General features: G+C 40.5%; 1 protein-coding gene across 3 annotated transcripts in view; it reads right to left on the bottom strand.

Moving 5' to 3' along the window:
* LOC136676342 (DNA annealing helicase and endonuclease ZRANB3-like) overlaps window positions 1–25,181 on the bottom strand; it is a 166,768-nt gene that overhangs the window by 60,655 nt on the left and 80,932 nt on the right. For all 3 annotated transcript variants that reach the window (XM_066653271.1, XM_066653273.1, XM_066653272.1), the window contains exons 9-14: window positions 22,329–22,448; window positions 11,124–11,243; window positions 7,171–7,350; window positions 5,539–5,700; window positions 4,978–5,175; window positions 2,518–2,725 (exon numbers count right to left, since the gene is read on the bottom strand). In XM_066653271.1, coding sequence (XP_066509368.1) covers window positions 2,518–2,725; window positions 4,978–5,175; window positions 5,539–5,700; window positions 7,171–7,350; window positions 11,124–11,243; window positions 22,329–22,448 — 988 coding nt within the window. The remainder of the gene's footprint in view (window positions 1–2,517; window positions 2,726–4,977; window positions 5,176–5,538; window positions 5,701–7,170; window positions 7,351–11,123; window positions 11,244–22,328; window positions 22,449–25,181) is intronic.

Here is a 25,181-nt window from a genome sequence, read left to right as displayed (position 1 = left end):
TCAGAACAACAACGACCCAAAACACACAGCAAAAGTGGTGAATAAATGGTTAGCAGACAAAAACATTAACGTTTTGCAGTGGCCCAGCCACTGACTGAGTCCTGACTTGAATCCAATTGAGAATCTGTGGAGGGAGCTAAAGATCAGGGTGATGGCAAGGAGACCCTCCAACCTCAAAGAGTTTGAGCTCATTGCTAAAGATCAATGGGCAAAAATACCAGTGGAGACATGCAAAAAGCTTGTCAGCAATTACAGGAAGCGTTTTATTGCTGTAATTGCCAAGAAAGGCTTTTCTATTAATTATTGAGAAGGGTATGAATAATTTTGGACATGCCATTTTTGTTTAAATGTGAATAAAAGCTGAGAAATATTTTTTTTCCACAATGATGCCTCTTGTCCATCATCGTGTTATCTCCTGGGACATGCCTGTGTTGTTTCCGGTTAAAAATAAAATTGCTGGTTGAATAAAAGTAAATTTAAGTCAAAATTTGCCAGGGGTATGATATATATTAGTGCCCCAGAAGGCACTGTCTGCAACAGGTATTGGTCAGTGGTTTTCATCAGGTGCAGAAAAAAACTAATATAGCTGGCTAAATGCTGCTACATTCCAGAGTACAAAGCATATGTATACTACATTGAACAGAAAAGTGCCAATAACATTAAGCCCAAATTTGTGGATATAAAGGTTTCTAGAGGATGTATGGAACTAGCAGATCGTCAAGTGAAAGCTTCAATCAGAAACAGCATAGTATATAAAAATACTGTAGGTGAAATATACAGGGAGTCTCCAAAGAAAGGAAAAACAGAATCACTCATTATATGATGGTAATCTGATTTCTGATTTCTCATAATCTGATGACACAAGTCATGGGGGAGGGGGAAAACTATGGCCTAACAATTTTATATGGGTGTTTCCTTAATTGGTAACAATTTACAATAGGGGTACATTAATTAACTCTACTTAAAAGGGAAAGTCTACATTGTGATGTCTGAAGTCTACATGTGATATGTCTGAGCGGGAAAAGACTGTTGTTTGTACTTGGCTGAAGTTATCGTGTCTTTTATTCACTGTTTAAATTACCACAGAAACTCACCAAACAAACCTTGTATCAAGTTTGGTCTGTGTTTACTTTCATGCAGTTATCGCTCTGCCAAATTTAATGTCAATTCCATCTACAGCAAAAATAAGTCAACATTAGCCACCTATGGAGAAGAAATAGAGAAATATCCTCATCTTGGTTGATGCTTTTCTGGAGGTCTCTTTACCGTCTAAAAACCACACAAATTGCAGAAAGCTGAGGAAACAGGACTGAGACCCCCTTTTAATCATTAAGTAATGACACAAAGAACAATTTTATAAAATCCTAAAATGTATTATATCATTTATTTAATGATTAATTATGACATTTTCTTATCACTGTCTTAAATATTGTGACAGTATAAATACACTTAGTGTAAAGTGTAACTCCTTAATTTCTGTTCCCTTACTTTTGGGAGAGCCTGTATTTATCCAATAATATTACTTAAACAGTTATGATATTGAGCAGTTGGAAATATTGATGGTCATGGTGTCATGGTCTAACTGTTGGATCACTTTGCTCAGTCCTTCGCACTGTTTTATTCACGGTAACAAGCCATTTTATCACATATTTCCACCTCCTTTTCTCTTCAGAATTTACTTTTCTTCAGCACCAGTCACTGTTCCTAAGGGAGCTTATCTTGCAGTGCTACTGTTGGAAAGAATCTGGGTGATATGGACGTCTCTCTCTCTCTGACTCTCTCATTGCTGACACAGTTGTTAAAATGTGCACCCACTTTTTGTATAATCTCAATTAAAAAGCATTCACTAACAGAATGGACTGCTCTGGAGCAGCTGCAAATGAACCTAAGATCACAATGCTCAATGCCAAGCATGGGCTAGAGTGGTGTAAAAGCCTCCCATATTAGGCTATGGAGCAGTGTGATTCTACTCTGTAGAGTAATAGAGAACAATTCAATAACGTCTGGATGAATTATAATGGCTTTTTCAATCCTAATCTTATTATCCAATATCAAAGAATGACCTCACCAGAGTTCTTGTGACTGAATGCAATCACATACTCATACAAATGTTCCAAACTTCTAGTTTAAATCCTTCACAGGAGAGTGGATATAAGTACTGAATAAAAATGTTTGTGTTTTGAAATTAAACCTATTTACTGGCACCCATTTATTTAGTAATAATTATGTAAATGTATTTAGTAATAAAAAAATACTATTGAGAAAATTATTTGAAAATTGCTATTATTCAACGAGCTTGTTTAGTTGTATAGTGTTTTGTTTGTAAACAATGTACAGATCTTTTTGTTTGAATGTGTCTTTTGTACAATACACATACACACATATTGTAGCTTTGTTTTCAGAACTTAACAATGGATTAACAGAACACAATGCATTATAAAATGCTTGTCATCTGTGATGAACAGTGTGTAGACAAGTTTGTGTGTGTGTGTGTGTGTGTGTGTATATGGGATGTACCTCTCTGAGATCGTGGTGCCTCACACATCTCACAGCGTAGAAGCAAGCCACTGTTTGAGAAGGTACACATGCCACAGATCCACTTCTGGCTGTGGTGGTGGACCTGCAGCCCTGTGGATAGCCTTTGTGACATGTTCAGGGGGTTAATACAGCTTCTTTTCCCTCCATTGTGTCTAGACAGTGGGTTAGCCTGCTTCAGCCGCTTCACCTGAAGGCAGTCAAAAACATGTTCTTTTGTTCAGAGTGTCTACAAACAAACAATCATTATATATATATATATATATATATATATATATATATATATATATATATATATATATATATACACACACAAACACACAACATAGAAATTAGACTCGTGTTGATCATTAAAAAATATACTAAATAATTGTTCATTTTTAACTGATAAATCTTTTAATTAATTACTTAAAAATCTAGTGCTAGTGCTTTTTTGTATTTTTGCGAGGGAGATAAATGCGTAGTATAATATGCATGGCACACCTGTGAGAGAAAACTCATTCATTCATTCATTCATTCATTCTCTGTAACTGCTTATCCAATTCAGGGTCGCGGTGGGTCCAGAGCCTACCTGGAATCATTGTGCGCAAGGCGGGAATACACCCTGGAGGGGGCATCAGTCCTTCACAGGGCAACACACACACATTCACTCACACACTCACACCTATGGACACTTTTGAGTCACCAATCAACCTGCAATGTGTTTTTGGACTGTGGGAGGAAACTGGAGCACCCGGAGGAAACCCACGCGGACACAGGGAGAACACATCAACTCCTCAAAGAAAGTCACCCGGAGCGGGAATCGACCCCACAAAGTCCAGGCCCCTGGAGCTGTGTGACTGCGACACTACCTGCTGCGCCACCGTGCCGCCCTTGTGAGAGAAAACTGTTCTTTTTTAATTTATTATAATATCTCAGGGAAGTTATGAAGATTTTTTAATTAAAATCTCTTAACTTGGTTTAGCATCGGATACAGAAGCTTTAATGCTTCTGAAAAACGCTACAGTGCAGCTGTTGGCTCAAAGATGGAGTAATTAAGTGAGTTTGTAGATGAAACAAGCTGTGTGTGTGTATATGCATGTGAATGAGAGAGAGCAGGAGAAGAATAAGAATCTACCTTCTAAACTCAACACTAGTGACACAGTGTTTACATTCTAAATAAAACCACTAATATGTGACTAGGCTAAAAAAAATTATTATGGGAGGAACTTGGAGTCAAATTTGGTAAAATGATTAATTAATGTTACAAAACATTTTACAAAAATGTTAGTGCATGAGGCAACTGAACTCAAGCTTGTTTCAATATTTTTTTCATAGACTTGGTATTGGTTATCTACCTCTACTAAACATCTTGTTTTGGAATTGCAAGTTTAAATAAGTTTTGATGCGATTAAATTTACAGAATGTGATTCCATGCAATTAAGGTTGTGCATGTGGGATTTATTTTATTTTAAATGTAGTGTTCATTGGCATTTGTTACAGAGAACCTTATGATAGTCTTCCATCATTTTCATTGAAATGACCCCTTATCTCACTGGGGCGGACTGACAGAGGCAGACGCACTTGCTAAAACTCGGAGAGTTTTAATATAACAAAATATATAACAAAACAAAGACAAGCTACAAAGGAAACAGCAATGCTAGAAATGTAAACTAAACGACAGAACTTGGAATGGGGAGAAACAACAGGACATGAACAGGAACAAACAAAGGTGAAACAACATGACTGGGAAACTAAACGAAATGACATGACTTAGAAAACAAAACGACTGGAATAGGAGAGGGAAAGAGACAACACGACAAGACTCGGAACATAGTAGAAACACGAAATGACTGGGCAACAATACAATACAAAATGAAATGAACGACAAACAGGAGAGACACAAGGGAACTTAAATACAAGACATAAACGAAACACACCTGGATAGATAACGAGGAGGACGGGTTAACACATGACACAGACGAGAAGGCGGGAAAATGGCGGAGACAAGAACATAAACAAAACATAGCCATGTGCTAAAAGAGCACATGACCGGGGAAAACAGAGGTGACGAGACGAGGGCGTGACACTCACAACCTTTTGAATGATAATACCACAGCCCTCACCCTCAGCTTCCATTTACGCCTGGTCAACATCCATTTACATCTTGGGTTCAGGAGTTACTGTGCACTTCTTTCCTATTAAACATCTCATCTTTACCACCCAGCATCTCCTGACTCATTACTTTGCCAGGGAAAAGACCTTTCCACTAACCATGGCATCACAAACAACATTGAGGGTCCATATTCACAACAATACTGGCGTAGTTGAAAGGATGGCTGGCCGGTATATACATTAACAACATGGGATGTTTGCATTTGACTTCAGATTATCTTTGTGTGTTTTATAAGCAACAGATCATCTTCTGGGCTACACTGGGCTAGACCTGATCAGTCCTTTTACCTGAGGAGAAAAGTCATCTTCTTGAGCAACTGAGTCAGGGCTCAGGCTGTGAAGGCTTTGACTAGCTCCTGGCTGGTCATGTGAAGGGGTAAGTGGAGAGCAGGTAGTGGAGGAACTGTCCGTTCTCTTCCTCTTCATTTCCTTATTGGCAGTGGGAGAGAAAAACTTACGGATATCATGTTGTTTGTCTTTCTCAAACTGCAGAAAGGAAGGAAGGATAAAAAAAATGCAGAGAAAAGAGAGATTTTTCCTCATCATCTTCACAACTCAAAGGTTACATACAATCAAATGTGTTCTCCTGTCGCATACTTAAGTATGGCATAATATGGATGATATAAATGCTCTTAGTAAACCACATACATTTATATTCCTGAGGTTCATGCAGTTTCATCTCAGTTTCCTCCGTTTCACTGAAAATATCAATAGTTCCCACATTTGCGTACTAATCACAAGTAACTAATGAACTAATACATGAGTTACAGGGCATGTCCATGCGTTACTCCTAAGACATGGTTTAGCAAGAGCTGTTATAAGTTCTGTTGTGGAGAAGCTAAGTTTTACATGAGTAAAGAAGATGCCCTCTTTGTCGTCCTCGGCGCCAATGGTGCAGTCACTTGGTGTCCATGCCTGAGCGAAATTCAGGAAGTTCCATTTCTCCTGATCTCCCTCCTCCGCCTTCAGATAATCCTTCCTTCCGTTCAGAGTACTGCCTGTCACTGATTCCTAGTCAATACCAGCAAATCAGTCATTATCTCAGCCATGAACACAGAAATCCACTAAAGCTGGCCTTGCTAATAGTTTGGAACATTCTATGCTTACCATTGCCAAGCATTCTTATACAATTTCATTCAGCAGTTGCATTCAAACCGGTCCTCTATTAGTGCTTTTCCACTGCAAGAAACCTACTCGACTCAACCCTGGTCACGTAGGTACTAAATTTGATGTTTAAACCTTGCAGAGCACTTACTAACCAAAGAGACTTATCAATCACTATGAAATGCAGACTTCCAGCCCAAACGAGCTGCTTGTAAAATGTCAAAGTGAGAGTGATCACGTTTATTTTTATCTGAATCACATTGGCAGCTCATATAATTACAAGCGGTGTTTTGAAGAGGTTCAAAGGCTCCTTGGATTGGTGGCAGAAAAAAACTCCAGCGAGAGCTGGACTCTGAAACAAGGAAAAATGTGTTGTGAGAACTGTGGTGCGTAGCAATGTTCAGTCCAAAACACCTAACTTTGACATCGGATACAGTTTGTGGGGTGGATGTGCTACTGGAAACGCAACCCGGGAAAAGCTCACCGAGCCAAGCCGAGTCGATGCCATGCAGTGGAAAAACACCATATGAACCCCAGGTGTTCCACATTTTTGTTCTAGATTGCACCAGGCAATAATGTAAAGAACTGTATCTTGGCTAGCTTGCAAACAACTGATATAATATGAACTCTCATGTGACCTTGAAAATTCTTTTAATGCTTTTGTAACATGAACACCTTTTCATGAACAACAGATGATTATTGAAGCTAGGGTTAGCAAAGAGCTTGTGCTGTTGTGACTGCTAGAAGCAAAAGAGTGGGCTGGGCCCTATGTGAAGCCCCAATGAATGGGCATGGGATATTCTACATATTATTCTGTGTATAATTACATTAATTAATATTGTAAGGGTGGCCCCTAAGTTTGAAAACACCTGAAAGATTGCCGCTTATTTTAGCAAGTAACATGAATTTATAAATTCCAGGAAAATTCAAGAATATTTCAAAACATTTATTTTTTTGCAAAAATATATTCTAGTGGTTTGATTTAATGATCTTTTACACAAGTGTATACATAAAAACTCTTCCATTTTTTTTTGGTTACTTTCCTACTGATTTCTCCACAAGCTAATTTAACACATTTAGTCAAACCATTTGGTTCCCAATAATTTAAACACAGTAAATAAAGAGCAACTGTGTATTAAATATGCAAAAAATTTGATTTTTAAGTTTGTGGGAAAAAAAACATATAACAGTTTAATCTTGATATTAGGTTGTGATGACTGCAATACCTCATTAGAATCACTGGGCTCAAGGCAGGAGCAAAAAATGTTGGACAAAGTCTTAGTCCATCACATGGCATAGTAACTTACTTTCACTTTGAAAATTAAAATGTAATTTCACCAAGGGTTTCCACACAACTGCTCTGAGCTTGTAACTCACCTTCCTGTTGAGCATGCCCCACATGACCATGTCAAAGGTTCCCTTGGCAATAAGGTAGTGCACATGTACACAGGAGGTCTGACCGATGCGGTGGGCACGGTCTTCAGCCTGCTTCAAGTGACCCGGATTCCAGTAGAGCTCCGCAAACACCACATGAGATGCAGCCGTTAGAGTCAGGCCCTGAGAATACACACACACAGAAATCCCATAGGGCAGTTCAATTCACTTAGAAAATTTGCCATGAACAACAGGCTTTTAAATTCAGCACAGTTTCATATATACATTTCTCATATATACATTTTATACATTACTGAATTCTGCAACTTTAAGATGCACTGGGCAATGGACAATGAGCAAATACGTTTAATTCAGCACACAAATCTTGTATCACCTATAGAAAAGAATGAGATGAAATAAGCTGCTCTGAAGCCTAATGTTGCTACTGACAGATATAGAGCCCTTCAGTGCAGTGGAACGTTTTACTCCCAAGTGATGGAGTTCTAGAAAATACCTGTGGTATGAGTCAGAGTGTTGTCTGTGATACAAACTTGATCATCAAATATTAAATCCAGACCTCACTAATGTTCTCAGGGCTTATTAAAGTTAACTGTATACAGAAATGTTCCAAAATATAAACTAAACTAGAAGCTGTTACTGAAAATGTGAGGATGGGGAGATAAAAATAAATATGGATAAATAAAAATGGATCACCACCTTAACGTGGTGGAGGGGTTTGCGTGCCTGCGTGAGCCTAGGAGCTATGTTCTCGGGGGCAATAGCCCCTGGTAGGGTCTCCCAAGGCAAATTGGTCCTAGGTGATGGGCCAGACAAAGAGTGATCCATAAAGACATGGATGAAAAAGAGAAAAACGTGGACACAGCCTCCCAGCAGGGTTACCGGGGCCTCACCCTGGAGCCAGGCCTGGGGGAGGGGCTCCTTGGCGAGCGCCTGGTGGCCGGACTTTCACCTATGGGGTCCAGCCGGGCTTAGCCCGAAGGAGATACATGGGTCCACTCTCCCATGGGCCCACCACCTGTGGGAGAGGTAGTAATCCGGGTCTGGTGCATTGTGGATCGTGTGGCAGTCGGGGTCGGGTGCCCTGGCGTTCTGATCCTCGGTTACTGAAACTGGCTTTTGGAACATGGAACGTAACCTCTCTGGTGGGAAAAGAGCCTGAGCTGGTGCGCGAGGTTGAGAGGTACCGGCTAGATATAGTTGGGCTCACCTCGACACACAGTATGGGCTCTGGAACCAATCTCCTTGAGAGGGGCTGGATGCTCTTTCACTCTGGAGTTGCACAGGGTGAGAGGCGTAAGGCAGGTGTGGGCTTACTCATAGCCCCCCGGCTTAGCGCCTGTACGTTGGGGTTTACCCCAGTGGACGAGAGGGTAATTTCCCTGCGCCTTCGGGTTGGGGAAAGGGCTCTGACTGTTGTTTGTGCTTATGCACCGAACAGCAGTTCAGAGTACCATGCCTTCTTGGGGACCCTAGAGGGAGTGCTGGAGAACACTCATTCTGGGGACTCCATTGTTCTGCTGGAGGACTTCAACGCTCACGTGGGTAATGACAGTGAGACCTGGAGGGGCGTGATTGGGAGGAACGGCCCCGCTAATCTGAACCCGAGTGGTGTTCAGTTATTGGATTTCTGTGCTCGTCACAGTTTGTCCATTACGAACACCATGTTCGAACATAAGGGTGTCCACAAGTACACCTGGCATCAGGACACCCTAGGCCACATTTCGATGATTGACTTTATAGTCGTATCATCTGACCTGCGGCCATATGTTCTGGACACTCGGGTGAAGAGAGGCGCTGAGCTGTCAACTGATCACCACCTTGTGGTGAGTTGGATCAGATGGCGGGGGAGGATGCCGGACAGACCTGGCAGGCCCAAACGTGTGCTGAGGGTTTGCTGGGAACGTTTGGCAGAGGAACCTGTCAGAAAGATCTTCAACTCCCACATCCGGCAGAGCTTCGACTGCATCCCGGGGGAGGCTGGTGACATTGAGTCCGAATGGGCCATGTTCCGGACCTCCATTGTTGAGGCGGCTGAACGGAGCTGTGGCTGCAAGGTTGTCGGTGCCTGTCGGGGTGGCAATCCCCGCACTCGGTGGTGGACACCCCGGGTGAGGGGGGCTGTCAAGCTGGTGGATGAGGTTCACCCCGGGTTCCTCAAGGCTCTGGATGTTGTGGGGCTGTCCTGGTTGACACGTCTTTGCAACATTGCGTGGACATCGGGGGCAGTGCCTCTGGACTGGCAGACTGGGGTGGTGGTTCCCCTTTTCAAAAAGGGGGATCGGAGGGTGTGTTCAAACTATAGGGGGATCACACTCCTCAGCCTCCCCGGTAAGGTCTATACGGGGGTACTGGAGAAGAGAGTCCGACTGATAGTTGAACCTCGGATCCAGGAGGAACAATGCGGATTCCGCCCCGGTCGTGGAACACAGGACCAGCTCTTCACCCTCGCTAGGATCCTGGAGGGTGCATGGGAGTTTGCTCAACCAGTCTACATGTGTTTTGTGGATCTGGAGAAGGCATTCGACCGTGTCCCTCGAGGTATTCTGTGGGGGGTGCTCAGGGTATGGGGTACTGGGGTACTGGGCTCTTTGTTACGAGCTATCCAGTCCCTGTACAAACAGAGCAGGAGTCTGGTTCGTATGGCTGGCAGCAAGTCCGACTGGTTTCCAGTCGGAGTTGGACTCCGTCAGGGCTGCCCATTGTCACCGGTTCTGTTCACAATTTTTATGGACAGAATTTCTCGGCGTAGACAAGTGGCGGAGGGTGTCCGGTTTGGTGGTCTCAGGATTTCATGTCTGCTTTTTGCAGATGATGTGGTCTTGTTGGCTTCATCGAGCCGGGACCTCCAGCTCTTGCTGGACCAGTTTGCAGCCGAGTGTGAAGCGGTAGGGATGAGGATCAGCACCTCCAAGTCTGAGTCCATGGTACTCAGCCGGAAAAGGGTGGAGTGCTCTCTCCAGGTTGGAAGTGAGATCCTGCCTCAAGTGGAGGAGTTTAAATACCTCGGGGTCTTGTTCACGAGTGAGGGAAAGATGGAGCGTGAGATTGACAGGCGGATCGGTGCAGCGTCAGCAGTAATGCGGGCTCTGTACCGGTCCGTTGTGGTGAAGAGAGAGCTGAGCAAAAAAGCAAAGCTCTCGATTTACCGTTCAATCTACTTCCCAACCCTCACCTATGGTCATGAGCTTTGGGTAGTGACCAAAAGAATGAGATCGCGGGTACAAGCGGCTGAAATGAGTTTTCTCCGCAGGATGTCTGGACTCTCCCTTAGAGACAGGGTTAGGAGCTCGGACATCCGGGAGAGACTCGGAGTGGAGCCGCTGCTCCTCCACGTTGAGAGGAGCCATTTGAGGTGGTTCGGGCATCTGGCTCGGATGCCTCCTGGACGCCTTCCTGGAGAGGTGTTCCGGGCATGTCCAACGGGGAGGAGGCCCCGGGGCAGACCAAGAACACGCTGGAGAGACTATATGTCTCGACTGGCCTGGGAACGCCTCGGTATACCCCCGGAGGAGCTAGAGTCGGTGGCTGGGGAGAGGGAGGTCTGGGTTTCTTTGCTCCGACTGCTTCCCCCGCGACCCGGATAAGCGGTGGATAATGGATGGATGGATGGATAGTTATATTATACATATTTGGCCAAATGATGTAGCTCTTGTTCTAACTGCCTTAAGAGAATAAATTATGAATCAAATATGCAAATGGTTGAAAAGAGTTGTGAGATTGTAAAAAAATTAATTATCAAGAAACTTCTGATGAAGAGAGGCAACATTTTGAGTGTAATAATATCTGGGCTCCATGAACACCTTTCATTAACAAATTAACATGAAAGTGCTTAACAAATAAAACGGTGCAAATGAAGTGGGCAAAAAAATAATAATAATAAATAAATAAACATTTTAAATAATAAGTTAAAATAAAGTGTGTTTGTGTGTGTGTACTTGTCCCGCTGCTTGTATGCTGAGAATAGCCACTCGAGTGTCTGGATCATCTTGGAAGCGATGTACCAGTTGAATTCTCTCTGCTGACGGAACACTGCCATCAATCCGGATATAACCAGCCTGAACAAAGACAGAATGTTATGTTTGTTTGTAATCTAAACCTTTGTACATGTAACATTGCACATGAAATTTTGACTGCATTATCACAAACTATACAGAAATGTTCCATATAATTGCATATTCACAACATTCATTACATACCTTCATTAATGTGTATATAAAGTGTATAACAAGATTCGCAACAGTCATTAATGAGTATACTTCATGTTATTTTCATTAATGTTCACAATTTTTATTCATTCATTCATTATCTGTTACCGCTTATCCAGTTCAGGGTTGCGGTCAGTCCAGAGCCTACCTGGAATCATTGGGCACAAGGTGGGAATACACCCTGGAGGGGGCGCCAGTCCTTCACAGGGCAACACACACACACACACACACACACACACACACACACACACACACACACATTCACACATACCGACGGACACTTTTGAGTCACAATCCACCATCTACCAATCCATCTACCAATGTGTGTTTTTGGACTGTGGGAGGAAACCGGAGCACCCGGAGGAAACCCACACAGACACAGGGAGAACACACCACACTCAGTCACAGACAGTCACCTGGAGCAGTAATCGAACCCACAACCTCCAGGTCCCTGGAGCTGTGTGACTGCGACACTACTGCAAACAGGTGTTCATGAAGCCCTAATGTCTCTGGTCCAATTTGAAAGGCTTTCGCTCATATATGAAGCAGTTTACAATGATTAGAATCACTTTATTGGCCACTGTGCTTGCACACAGAGGAATGTGTTCACTAGCCACGGTACCGGGGAGCAGTTGAGGGTTAGGTGCTTTGCTTAAGGGCACTTCAGTCATGACCTGCCGGTTCTGGGGATTGAACCAGAAACCTTTTGGTTACAAGCCCAGTTCCCTAACCATGGCTGTCCCTGTATTATAACAATTATTTGGTTACAATACTGCATGTCATGGTGTGGGAATATTTTGGTTAATCATTGTATATTACATGGCTTTTAAAGAGAAATTCTTATTTTAAAGGGAGACCTTCACCATGCAGCTAGCAAAGGATTCATATGATTAATATGATACACATCTCACCCTGTGCCCAACAAAACAAAACTATATGAATGTGAGAGGGCTGGAAGCAGCAACAAGTGTGTTTCAACAGATGTCTCGCTATTCTAATGAGTGTGTGTTTTGTCATTCTACTTTTCTCACAGTCCCCTTCTTTGGCCATCAGGGTGATGTTTTTATTTACCTACCTCCACCCTGTCCATGGGTGTTTCTTTTTTTAGTACTTTTCTTGTTAATTGGTGATTACTGAATCAAAAAGGGAACAAGAGCATTCACACCAGGAGGTGTGATCGCACACAAACACACACAGAATCACACACATACATCCGCTTTCCTGCACTCACTCTCACACCCCTCACACTCTGTGAAAGAAGAGGAAAGGTTGGGGAAGAAGTGGTAAACTAGAGTTGGGGGAAAGTTTGAAAGTTTTCAAAATCTGTGTGTGAGGTGGAAGGGACATTGTCAAATGAGGTTTTGAGATGCCTCAGACATTACAAGGATAAAGAAAGTGTGCAACTAATTTTGTTATAGGTCTTAAAACTCTGGAATCAGCAGAGACCTTCGTTGTTTATTCCATTTCCAATGAATATGGTAATTTCTTCAAAAAATAAAAATAAAAAACACCTGAAAGGTAGTACAGTTTAGTACACTTTCATAATGGAAAGGAAAGTCAAAGGAAAACATGATAAAGTAAGGAGTTTCCAAAAGTAGAGCTAAAAAAAATCTAGCTAAAGAGAAAATGGGACTTCTAACAACCATGCAAGACCAGGCAGAATGAAAGCACTGTCCCCATCAGACAAACTGCACTTAAAATGTTAATCTTTGAGAGACAGGAGGAACATCAAGCTCCATTCTTGATTGAGAAGGGAACAAATCCCCCAGTGTCAAGTCATCATGTGAAATTAAGGCTATTTTATTTGTATCAGAATTTTTTTTAACAGTTAATCAGTTATTATACATTCATAACACTCAATTATGTTGCTTTTTGTGGAAATATATGCTGCATAGACAAAACTGAGGTCCATTTTTAGGAAGCATGTTTATTTCAAATAGCTTTTAGAGCACAAATACCTTTGAAAGTAAAGTTAAAAAATTCAAGGTGAACCGTCTTGTTAATGTTGACAGCAGAACATTACCGACAACTGTAAGTAGTAGAAAATCCTACACAATTTAATGTTGGGAGACTTGGTCACTCAAATATAACTATAGTGTCATTTTTAATTCGGACTTCTTTTTTGCATGCAATGTCTTGTAGGGCATTAAAAATTAAACAAAATTACTAAACCAGAACATTTCTACAGTCACATGTTTACAAACGAATCAGCATGAGCTCATTGATTAGCTTACTCCTCAGTTTTCAGGAGCTATGGTGTGGTGCCCAATCTCACCACGCCATTGTGGTTCATACGGAACTTAAGTTCTTCAAATTTTGGTAATCACAGCTATAAATACTTAAATGGAAATAATAACAGAAATTTTACTGTGATTTTCTTTGAAAGATAATTATTCCATGTATAATTGTCAAACTTAATCAAGTATTGAGAGATGTGCAGCCACAAGGACACTGGTATCCACTACCAATATTCTGCTAATGTTATGCCTGGTAGTGTGAGAGACACGCTCTTGACAGCTAATATAAATTCAGGCTTAGATTGTGCCATAGCAGAGATACAATATAAATTCCCCACAAGCCGACACAGACACAGCACTTCCTTGCCCTTTAGTTCTTCTTAATCTGGACACAATGGCATTTGTTAATAATAGTCCATGCCATATGATCTAGTGACCAACACACTTTATATCGCTCTTTTTTCATTCATTTTTCAAACTACTGCTATGTTTTCACTGCAAAAAACAAGCGCAGGACACTCATTTACACGGTTATCTAAATTGTAAACAGTATTGCTGCTGGAGATGATTCAAATTTATGTTTGAACTCAGCTGATATATCAGAGATAAAATTATGTTGTTTGTTTTTGATCAAATGGGTTTCTTTTCATCCTTCCATTGCGAGAACACAAGTAAACACTAGGGGTCTGAAAAGATGGGGAGCTCAGAAGCCCTTACTGAGAAAAGGGTGTTAAAGGAACTAACTGTAACACTGACAGCAAGCGTTTAAAATGAGTAATGCACTTCACATTCAAAACTGTGGAGAGAGGTTTCTGCCCCCACCATACCTCCACAGACGCAAAGCCGAAGTGGGTTGCCAGGCTGAGATAAAGTGAACCTACACAAAGAGGATTCTAAGAAACTTGGCCGCCATTGCTGAAACTAATGTGCCATATAACCTATTTACAAAGAAAACTGTACATCACTATAATATATACTTATGCTAATAAATGGCAAAAGGTAAACCGGTTCACCGGCTTCATATTTGACTTAAAATTTGACATTAAAAGGTTCACTAGGCTTTTATCTCCCTTACTGATTATTCCTTTCCATATTATATCTAATATTAGGAGGCAGATGTTTGCTTATTAGCTACAATTTTCATATTCATTTAGTTCCACCTTACATGGGTCAGTTTGGAGCTATTCACAATTCCTTTCAACCTTAAATAATATTGTAGTCTATACCAGGCTACAATTGCCATTGCAATTAGATTGATTATTCCCAGGAACGACATTTATATACCTTAATTTAATTTACTCATCAATTTTTCCACCTAAATTTCACTGAGTTCATATTCCTTATCTGCTCTGAATACACATTTTTATTCATATAAACACAAAAACAACAGAGCTTACATCCCTAATCTGTGGTAATTACTCACTAATTTGTCTAAAATTCACAAACCACAGTTTAAATCTGTTATCTGTTCTCAAAACACACTGACTTTACATGGGTTACCTGTGCTCAAAACTCACTTCATTTGTTTAAAACACACAAATCAACCAAGTTTACAACTTTTATCCATACATAGGTGTATTTAATGTTACAGATATTCAGAAATGACTTACTTAGCTGTTAAGGAGAAAACAATCCAAATCTGCATCCCTCTTATACTCTCGCTGGGCTCTAAGTTGCCTCCAACTTTGAAAATATATCACCAGTATTACTTTTTGTTTATTCCATCTCTGGTCATGGTGCACCAATAGAGCGCCACTCCAGACTGGGCACTTCTCAAAGAGAATATCCTGGTTGCAGCACTGTTCTCGGGTATGCCAGTGCTTACCTTAGAATGTTCAGAATTATTCCTTAATTTCTGATAACACATACTGATCATTTTATTTAGTAAACTAAATATATTACAGATTGCTCCTTTAAATACAAGTAAAATACTGATACTGTTACAAAATACTGATAAAACATGATATTTTCGCTGAACAGAAACAAACATCTGCAATTAATTACTGTCTATTATCTATTGCTGTGCTTATTTTGGGTGTAAAATAAATGGATCATATAATGTGAACAGTCGCACCCCAAAAGGCAAGTAACCTCTTCAAAACTTGCAAAATACTTAATCAGAAAAATTGTAATCACTGCTAATGTGGACCCTGGACTGTAAAACTATTTGTAACACACACAGCATCCAAATAAATCCTGAATTGTACAATCTTAATTAATATGTCAACTCATAGTGTTAAGTAACTGAATGGGTTAACAAGAGGTTGATAATTAACCATTTTACCATTTACCATTATTAACATCTATTTATGTATGACTGTCTTGGTCATTACATCTTGGAGATACACTTTTGTCAGAACAGTGATGCTATAAATATGAATGTGTTCATCGTGATCTGCTTCTTTCTTACAGTGAATATTTAATGTTCATACTGTTGTATTATTTTTTTCCTTTGGATCTGAATTGTACCATTTCTCCTATAATATTTTGGACTGTTTTAGAGATCACACATTCCCTGTTTTAAACACCTTTGATAAGAACAGCTGTTAACTTTACGACAGTGCACCAGGAACTCAGATGATGTATATGGCCTAGGTTGTTTATGGCTTATTCATGACAGTGATGTGTTACGACAGTTCCTGGTGCTTCCAGATCCTGTTTTAGGTAAAGATCAATCCATGTGTGAAGTTGTAAAATGGGTATAAAGATGTGTGCCTCTAACAAACATCTCAAATCAAAAATCTAAAATCTAAAATTATAACTAAAATCTCAGATCAGTTTGAGATTCGGCCTGTGACCAGATCATTCTAAGATCAGTCTGAGGATCAACCAGAGCACTCAATAAACAGCATTATATCTCTCAATGCACTACAAGTTAAAGTAGATAAACTTGTAAAAGAGAAAAGGGACCTTCAGGAATTAGCTGCAAAAAAGGTGGAGAAGCTGTATCCATCTCTTACAAAATTTTAAAGTCTAGAAGAGAAGTCTTCCAGCTCAGATTCTAGTGACAGCACTAATGAAGAATGATATGATCTAACAATGTTAGAAGCTGCTCCAGTTGTAGTAAAACAAGTAAAATCTAGAGAGGGGGAGGATAAAATTTCAGTTAAACACAACCCACTAAATCCAGAACAGATAGATCGCCTGTCTAAAGAATTTAAGCACCCTAAGGAAATGGGCATTGGTCCTTTCTTAACACAAATGACACGTAAATTCAAACTGTATTCTCTTCATCCATTAGACATCATATTTGTGTGCTCGCAAATACTCCTGCCAGTTGAAATTGAAGTCATGGAGGAATATTATGAGACACAGATAAATAAGTTGAAATCTAGAAAGCAGTGAAAGCAGTGCAGGACTGTAATATGGGGTTGCTTACAGTACTTAGGAACAATTTATGGTCTACTGTTTGCTGGCAAAAAGTTGTGGAATGTCATCAGGGGAAAATGAGCCTGTGAGTCCATACACACAGAGGTTTGCTGAGGTGTTTTTGCTCCATGGGGGAAGTTCAGAGTTTGTATCACTAGCAGACGTTCTGAATTCTCGGGTGTCAGTGGCCCAGTGGGCTGATGGCTTATCTCAAGAAATGAGGAAGGTTTTGCCACTGTTGAAGCCCAACTGGCGCACTAGTACACTGACCGAGTTGTCTAAGTGTTTAAAAGCATACGAGAGAGATGCGCAGGTTAAACTACATGTTGCCTCTGTTTTGCAAACTGTTCCCCAGCTGACAAGTAGTCAGGTCCTCCAGAATAAACATAACAACGTGTGTCACTTTTGTGGGAAAAAGGGACATTTGAAACGAGATTGTAAAAAGAGGAGATGGCAAAATTATAAATACAAGTCTAGTCCAGAAGAATTACAGTCTCAGTCAGATAGTCCTCTCACCTCAGAGGTAGCAGGACAGCTGTTAAAACTTATACAACAGGCTACTCAGCTGGCTGCCCCCACTCGGATTTCTGCTCTTTCAACAGATTCAGAGCATTTAAACTAGAAATGTCAGCTGTGAGAGCATATTTGGAGCCAATTCTCCAAAATAATGATAATAGATTGTATGTGAGAACCACTGTGAATGATAATGAATGTGATTTTTTGATTGACACAGGAGCACAAGATACTTTACTACCCACTGCAATGGCTAAAAAATTCAAACTGTCTTTGGTTAATACTGCTACTGTAAGTACAGGTGTAACAGGTGAAAGCTATAATACATATCAAACAGAGCCTGTGTGTTTAAGGTTTGGTCCTAAATCTATTTCTCTCTCCCTCATAGTAGCTCCAATTAAGTCACCTCCAATTTTGGGTATTGATGCCATTTCTCAATTGAAAATGCAATTGGAATTTGGAGCTGGGAATCCTAGGCTGTCTGTCCTTCCAGTTCAAGTGTTTGATCCTCAAATTAAAGACTATCCTATCTGGTCAAAATACAAGGATGAATGTGGACTGTTGGACATTGAACCAGTAAAGCTCACAGGAAAACCTCCACCTGTGACTAAGCAATATCCGCTAGCCAGGGAAGCAATTGAAGGTGTTCGACCAATTATACAAGAATTGGTTGATAAAGGTATATTAATTAAGGCACAGAGTGAGTCAATTTGGCCTGTAAAAAGGCTTCAGGGGCATGGCGTCTCACAGTAGATTATCGCATTGCTAACATGTGCATATGTATAACACCTATGGTTGCAGATCCTAGCAGCATTTTTGATGGAGTACCAAACACACACACAGTCTTCTCTGTTATTGATATGTCTAATGGATTTTGGTCTGTTCCACTTCACCCAGACAGTCGACCATGGTTGGCATTTTCTTTTGATGGTGAAATGTTTCAGTGGTCAAGACTACCACAGGGCCTACACAATAGTCCAACTATTTATCACCAGGCACTAAGGCGGCATTTGGCAGAACCACAATGTCCTGTTAAAAATTCCACACTAGTTCAATACATTGATGATGTCATGCTTGCTTCACCTAATAAGGAAGTGCATATCAATGAACTTGTGGCATTACTAACACATCTCAGTGCACATGGTCACAAAGCTAGTCTGGCCAAAGCACAGTTAGCCACACCTTTAGTGCATTATTTAGGGCAGTTAGTAACTGCTGAACAAAGGTCCATTCTTCCTGACCGTGCTTCTGCAGTGCATGCACTCCCAGTACCAACCACCATCAAAGGGCTTAGGTCATTCTTGGGCTTGTGCAATTATTGTCGTCCATGGATTGATTGGAAATTGCTCAGCCTTTATATGATATTTTGAAGGGAAGCCCCAAAGTAACAGATAGTGTTCAGGTTTCCAACACGGCTGAAATAGCAATTAAAGAGCTTAAGGATGCTCTGACATCTGCCCCAGCATTAAGTTTTGTTCAACCTGATCTTCCCTTCACATTGTATGTTCATGAAAATGATGGTTTTATGACAGCATGCCTCATGCAAGATCATGGTGGTCAGTTACAGCCTGTAAAGTACTGTTCAGCTAAATTGTATATAAATGCAACTGGGTTTGGTCCATGTTTGCCTGCAAAGGGCACAGATCACTAATCCCTTGTCATTAATGATGACTGCATTGTCTGATACTTGTAATGAGGGTGAAGATGATCCTGACTGTGTTGTTTTGTCACACAGTCCACATATGGATATTTCTGAAATTCCATTGGAAAATCCTGATTTGATTTTGTTTACTGATGGTTCAGCACAGATTCTGAATGGCTGTAAACATGTTGGATGGGCTGTCTGCTCGCCACATGCAGTAATTGCTCAGGGTCGTCTTCCTGATCATTTTTCTGCCCAAGCTGCTGAATTGGTGGCCTTAGCTAATACTTGTATGCTAGCTTCAGGTCTAACTGTAACAATTTATACGGATTCCAGGTACGCATTTGGTGTCATTCATGATTTTGGCCATATTTGGTGTCGTCGTGGTTTTCTGACAGCTGCTGGTACCCCTATAAAACATGCCTCTTTGGTTTCTGATCTCATGTCAGCTAGCGAGCTTCCAACAGAACTTGCAGTTGTTAAAGTAAAAGCTCATAATTCCTCTGACACAGATGAAGCACGAGGTAATGCCATGGCTGATGCAGCAGCAAAGGCTGCAGGGAAATTACCAGCAGTTACAGTAGCTGCTACAAAAACGAATGACACTAGTTTACAAACTGTATGTTCATCACTAATGCAAATGTATTCTGATGCTCCTGCTATTGAAGTGTGGTCTTGGGTGGATAAAGGTGCGTGTCTTGATTCCAGTGGGTTTTGGACAAAGGGAGTGAAGTATGTAGCACCTGAGGCACTTTTACCATACTTGGCTCAGCAAATTCATAGTTTAGGACATGTGGGTGTCCACAGCATGGTTCACCGGTTCTCCTCAGTATGGTGGAATCCCAAATTCCGCTCCCATGCATCTGATGTAGTGAAGCGGTGTATATTGTGTCAGTCAAACAATACAGTGGCGGGTGTATCCACACCTGCTGTGCACACAATGGCACCCCAGGACCTTTCACACATCTGCAAGTTGATTATATCACACTACCTCCCTGTCAGTGAAAGCAAGATGTGTTGATTGTGGTTGATAATTTTTCACGTTGGATAGAAGCTTATCCAACAAAAAAGGCAACTGCTTTGCACACAGCCAAGGTTCTGGTCCAAGACTATATTCCACGTTGGGGTTTGCCTGACATCATAGAATCAGACCAGGGAACACACTTTACAGGAAAAGTAGTGCAGGAAGTGATGAAAATGTTGCAGGTTAAATGGAAGGTCCATTGTCCGTACAGACCTCAAGCATCTGGTCAGGTGGAACGACAAAACCAAAATATAAAGCAGCGTTTGTCAAAGCTACACCAAAGTGGGGTTTCTTGGGTGGATGCGCTACCTGCTGTATTGTGTAGCATCAGAGCCTCACCTACACGCAAAATTGGTTTGAGTCCATATGAAATCATTACAGGACGTGCCATGTCTCTACCAGGAAGCATTGACCTTAGACAGGCAGATGTGCATCTTACGTCAGATGCCTTATTAATGTACTGTAAGCAGCTCACCAATTCTATACATTCTGCTCAACAACGTGTCAAAGATGCTTGGACTGAGCCTTCCAGGGGGGGACATCCAATTGTTCCAGGACAATTTGTGATGATTAAAAATCACACAGCTGGTCCACTTGAAGCAAAATGGAAAGGCCCATTCCAAGTGCTTTTAGTAACAGATGCAGCAGTATTGTGTCAAGGGAAGAAATCATGGACACACGTGTCACATTGCAAAGTAGTGTTACCACCTAACTAGGGACAGATGGCTGAACTGGTTGGGAGAGCTTTGGGAAGAACTGTATGCATGTAGGCTACAGGGGCCACACCCAAAGTGAAGACACCCTCTTTTCACCCTACGATACGATCAGCCAGTATCTTAGGAGCCCAGTGTTAGGTAGGGTAAGACGTGGTAATACTCGATGCAATAGTGAAGTGATGCTCCTCAAAATGTTAAAAGTTTATATACAGCCAACATGATACTGCCAAGTCTTTTAGATTTTGTTTTTGTTTTATTTTTTGTTAACATTATACTGCCAAGTCTTCTTGTTTTTTTGTTTTTTTTTGTATTTGTACCTTCTAGGTAAAGTCAAGAACAACAGTGGATGAAATTAAACTCCCTTGAAGATTTCTGCATGGATGTGTTCATCTCACTATTCCTGATAATCATCAAGGTAGATGACAGGAATGAAAATGGAATTGTTGTTTCTTCTACTGACCCTATGGACTACATGTGCTGCTGTTCACATCTCAGATGTGAGCGGTGACAATGTCTTTCAACTACACTACACTACACTAACAATTATATCTAATGTAAGATACATTAGGAAAGAAATAAGGCCTATTCCACTTAGGAATATCAAACGATTTTGTTTGTTTTATTTTTCTTTAATTTGTGTGTACGTTTCTTTTACGTACAAGAGGGAGAAATGTTGTATTATATTTTCCTTTGGATCTGAATTGTACCATTTCTCCTATAACATTTTGGACTGTTTTAGAGATCACACATTCCCTGTTTTTTAAACACCTTTGATAAGAACAGCTGTTAACTTTACGACCAGGAACTCAGATGATGTATATGGCCTAGGTTGTTTATGGCTTGTTCATGACAGTGATGTGTTATGACAGTTCCTGGTGCTTCCAGATCCTGTTTTAGGTAAAGATCAATCCATGTGTGAAATTGTAAAATGGGTATAAAGATGTGTGCCTCTAACAAACCATTAGATCAGTCTGAGATTCAGCTTATGACCAGATCATTCTGAGATCAGTCTGAGGATCAACCAGAGTGCTCAATAAACAGCATTATATCCAGACTGGTCTCCTCTCTTCACTTTTAAACCACCAGAAGACAAGTTTACAACAATACCATCACATCTCTCTCTTGAACACACATACCCTTTACTTTCTAACTTTTCTAACGCAATTGTTCTCCCCTCTGCTTCACTTCTTCCATCTCCTCCACCCCTTTTTTGTTTCACACACATCACTGTCCTTTCCACCTTTCATTCAAACTCTGCTCTCTTGCGCCAATATGCACACTAATATGCGTGCACAGGCATATTTCTCTCACTTTTTCATGCTGGAGCATGTGAGTGTAAGTTAGCAGATCAGCGGGGCTGATGGTCAGGCCTCATCAGTTTCTCTAACATGTACAGACACAAACACACACACTGTCTGAGTTGAGCCGTAGTACCTTGGCTTCGATGACAGCCTCAGTACAAGCCTGCAGCATGCTGAGGTGATGAGCAAAGACTAGGAACTTCAGCTGCTCCGATTCCAGCATCATCTTTATGTAGTCCTTCACTGCTCCTGCCTGAAGAGAGAGAGAGCAAGAGAGAGAGAGAGGTTGGGGTACAACTCATGATGTTACACTGCATTAATCAGAACTGTTTATTTTATTAATATAACATTATTGAGATTGCACAAGAGTACTGGGTACTCTTTGGTAGCAAATAGTTCAGTAGTAAAGTCCCTAAGCAACGTCTCAAAAGCAATGTCTACAATTCTGGAGACCTGCTGCTCTGCTGCTTTGACTTGATTACGTTGAGAGGTTCAGTGTTTTTTAAGGTAGAATGGTAAACATTCTGTTGTTTGTACATGGCCGAATTTTAACTTAAAATAAGTGATTACCCACCTATGGAGAACGGAGAGAGGAATATGCTTATCTCACTTCATGCTTTTAAATTTTTGGAGGTCTATTCATTGTCTAAATACCTCCAGATGCTGTTTCTCTGCCATTAGTAGAGATAGAGAAAGCCTGATATAACTCTTTTTTAAGTTTTATTATTTTTTTAACACATTTACTGATACTGGAACTTCGTAAAAAACAGTTTCCAACATGAAACTGACTGAGAGCTATAAAATGATGTAAAAACATCAACAGAATATATTTATTTTAAATTAAAATCGTGAAAATTGCCTTTAAGTGGACAATATTGTTACTGAGAGCAGGTTGATATTAACTATTTACATTTCTTTAATTGAAATGGACTACTTTAAATGGTTTATAAAATCTTTCTACATTAAACTACATTCTGAGGTCTGTATTACTTCTACTGTGTGGTCCAGTAATCACTGGCCATGTATGCCTGAGAAGATTTTTCTGTTCCACGCTAGAAAATATGCTTGAAATTACAACGTAGTCATTCATGCAGATCAAGTTAACCAGTATTTGTTGGTGTTTATGATACAGAAGTGAATAAAAGAACATTGAATAGATATTTCTCACTTATTTACATCACTAAGAGCTGTGATATCAAGTTTAATCTGAGCTTTACAGGATTCCATTATCTACTGATTATGAAGTATGCAATGATGTGAATGCCCTGTATCCTTAACAGCAATCATTAGCTGTGAGAAACACTCTTCTTCCCTCACTTCCTCTAAAAACGTTCCACTTCTGTTATTACAGCCTTGCTTTTCCGTTTTCACATCTTTTAATTGGTATCCAAAACTACTCCCTGTGAAGCAGCATTAAGGCTTGCAATGTATTTGTGTGTGTGTGTGTGTGAGAGAGAGAGAGAGAGAGAGAGAGAGAGAGAGAGAGAGAGAGAGAGAAAGAAAGAAAGAAAGAAAGGCAGGCTCAGGATAATTGGGAGCAGATGCTGCTGGGGTAAAAATATCGATGCTTGGCCAACTCTAAGCTGACCAGGAACATACACTTCCCCAAAAAAAGTGACATGCTTTCTGTCACAGATAGATAATATATAAAATGGATGTATGTGTGTGTGTGTTTATTACAGAAGTGAGTAGGCTGGATATGTAAGGAAATGACACTCTGAGCAGAGAGCAAATGGAAGAGTGGGAATAAATCAATAAAAGTGATTAAATGTGATGAACAGCAGGATGATATTAACTATGACATGGAGTCATTCACTCATAGACACACACTCACATACCAGGCTATTAGGGGACTATTAGCTACCATTATGTAAATGAGACAAAGCAGAGAAGGAGTTCTCAGAGAGAGATATAGTTATAGTTATATGTTATTTTTTTATTACAATTTGTTAGTTTATATTTTGACCTAGGATTATTGGTTAATTTCTCTGCCCTACTCTGCAAATTGTTCTTTTCTTATTGCACCACACATTTACACTTTTACACATATCAGAGACAGACAGATAGATATAGATGTAGTTATATGGATTTTAATCTGTATATCATAAAATCTATATATCAGTCAAGCGTTTAGAACGTCTATTTGTGACATGTTTTAGTGTTTGGGGCTGTTTGTATTTTAGCCAGCATGTGGCTGTCAAGTATAATAACGAATCTGCCCTGTCGTCTGTGCAAACACTTTGGCTATCAAGTAAGGTGCAGGATGCCCCCCTGCCTGTGCGAACACACCAGTGCCGAGTATGATACAGAATTGGCCCTCACTGCATATTCAAATGCTCCGGTTGCTGAGTAAAATACAGAATCAGCACAATTGTGCCTACTCTCCAGCGAGTGAGAGAGAGAGAGAGAGAGAGATATTAGTCCATCTACACTAATTGCTTTTTGAAATTAGTTATTTTTTTCCTTTGTATTTGGATCTTGATTTATTGGTTGATTTCTCTGCCCTTCGTTAGTGAAAATGTACTCTTTGTTATTGAAGTATGCAGAGTCTGACATTTGACTGTGATCTCAATTGCACCATATTATTGCAAGAACTTGCTCATTTATGTTTTTTTTTTAAAAAACCTGGACAAGAAATAAGACTAACTAAATAAATAACTAACTAACTAAATGAATAAATAAATAAATATTGTGCCAATGCTTTGGCCTAGTTCTGCATGGCCAACACAGACTCTCATCTGAACCACTGACTGCAGCCTGTTTCTCCCTACCCCATTCCCCACTTAGCACTCCTACTTAGCAAAACAACATGCACCAACTGCTTCACAACAGGGTTGCGAATTATCAGATTACAAACAGAAAATCCTCTACAAACATCTTATGATAAAGTATGCAAAACCATTACACTAGCAAACAAACAACTTGATGTCCACAAGAATGCTCAGATACAGGGCTTCCTGGCAGAACGTCATACAGAGTCATCACT

Source organism: Hoplias malabaricus, chromosome X2 (assembly GCF_029633855.1).
Source record: "Hoplias malabaricus isolate fHopMal1 chromosome X2, fHopMal1.hap1, whole genome shotgun sequence".
Lineage (NCBI taxonomy): Eukaryota > Metazoa > Chordata > Actinopteri > Characiformes > Erythrinidae > Hoplias > Hoplias malabaricus.
Note: the sequence above shows the minus strand (reverse complement) of the source record. Positions and strands in the feature narration are given on the sequence as shown.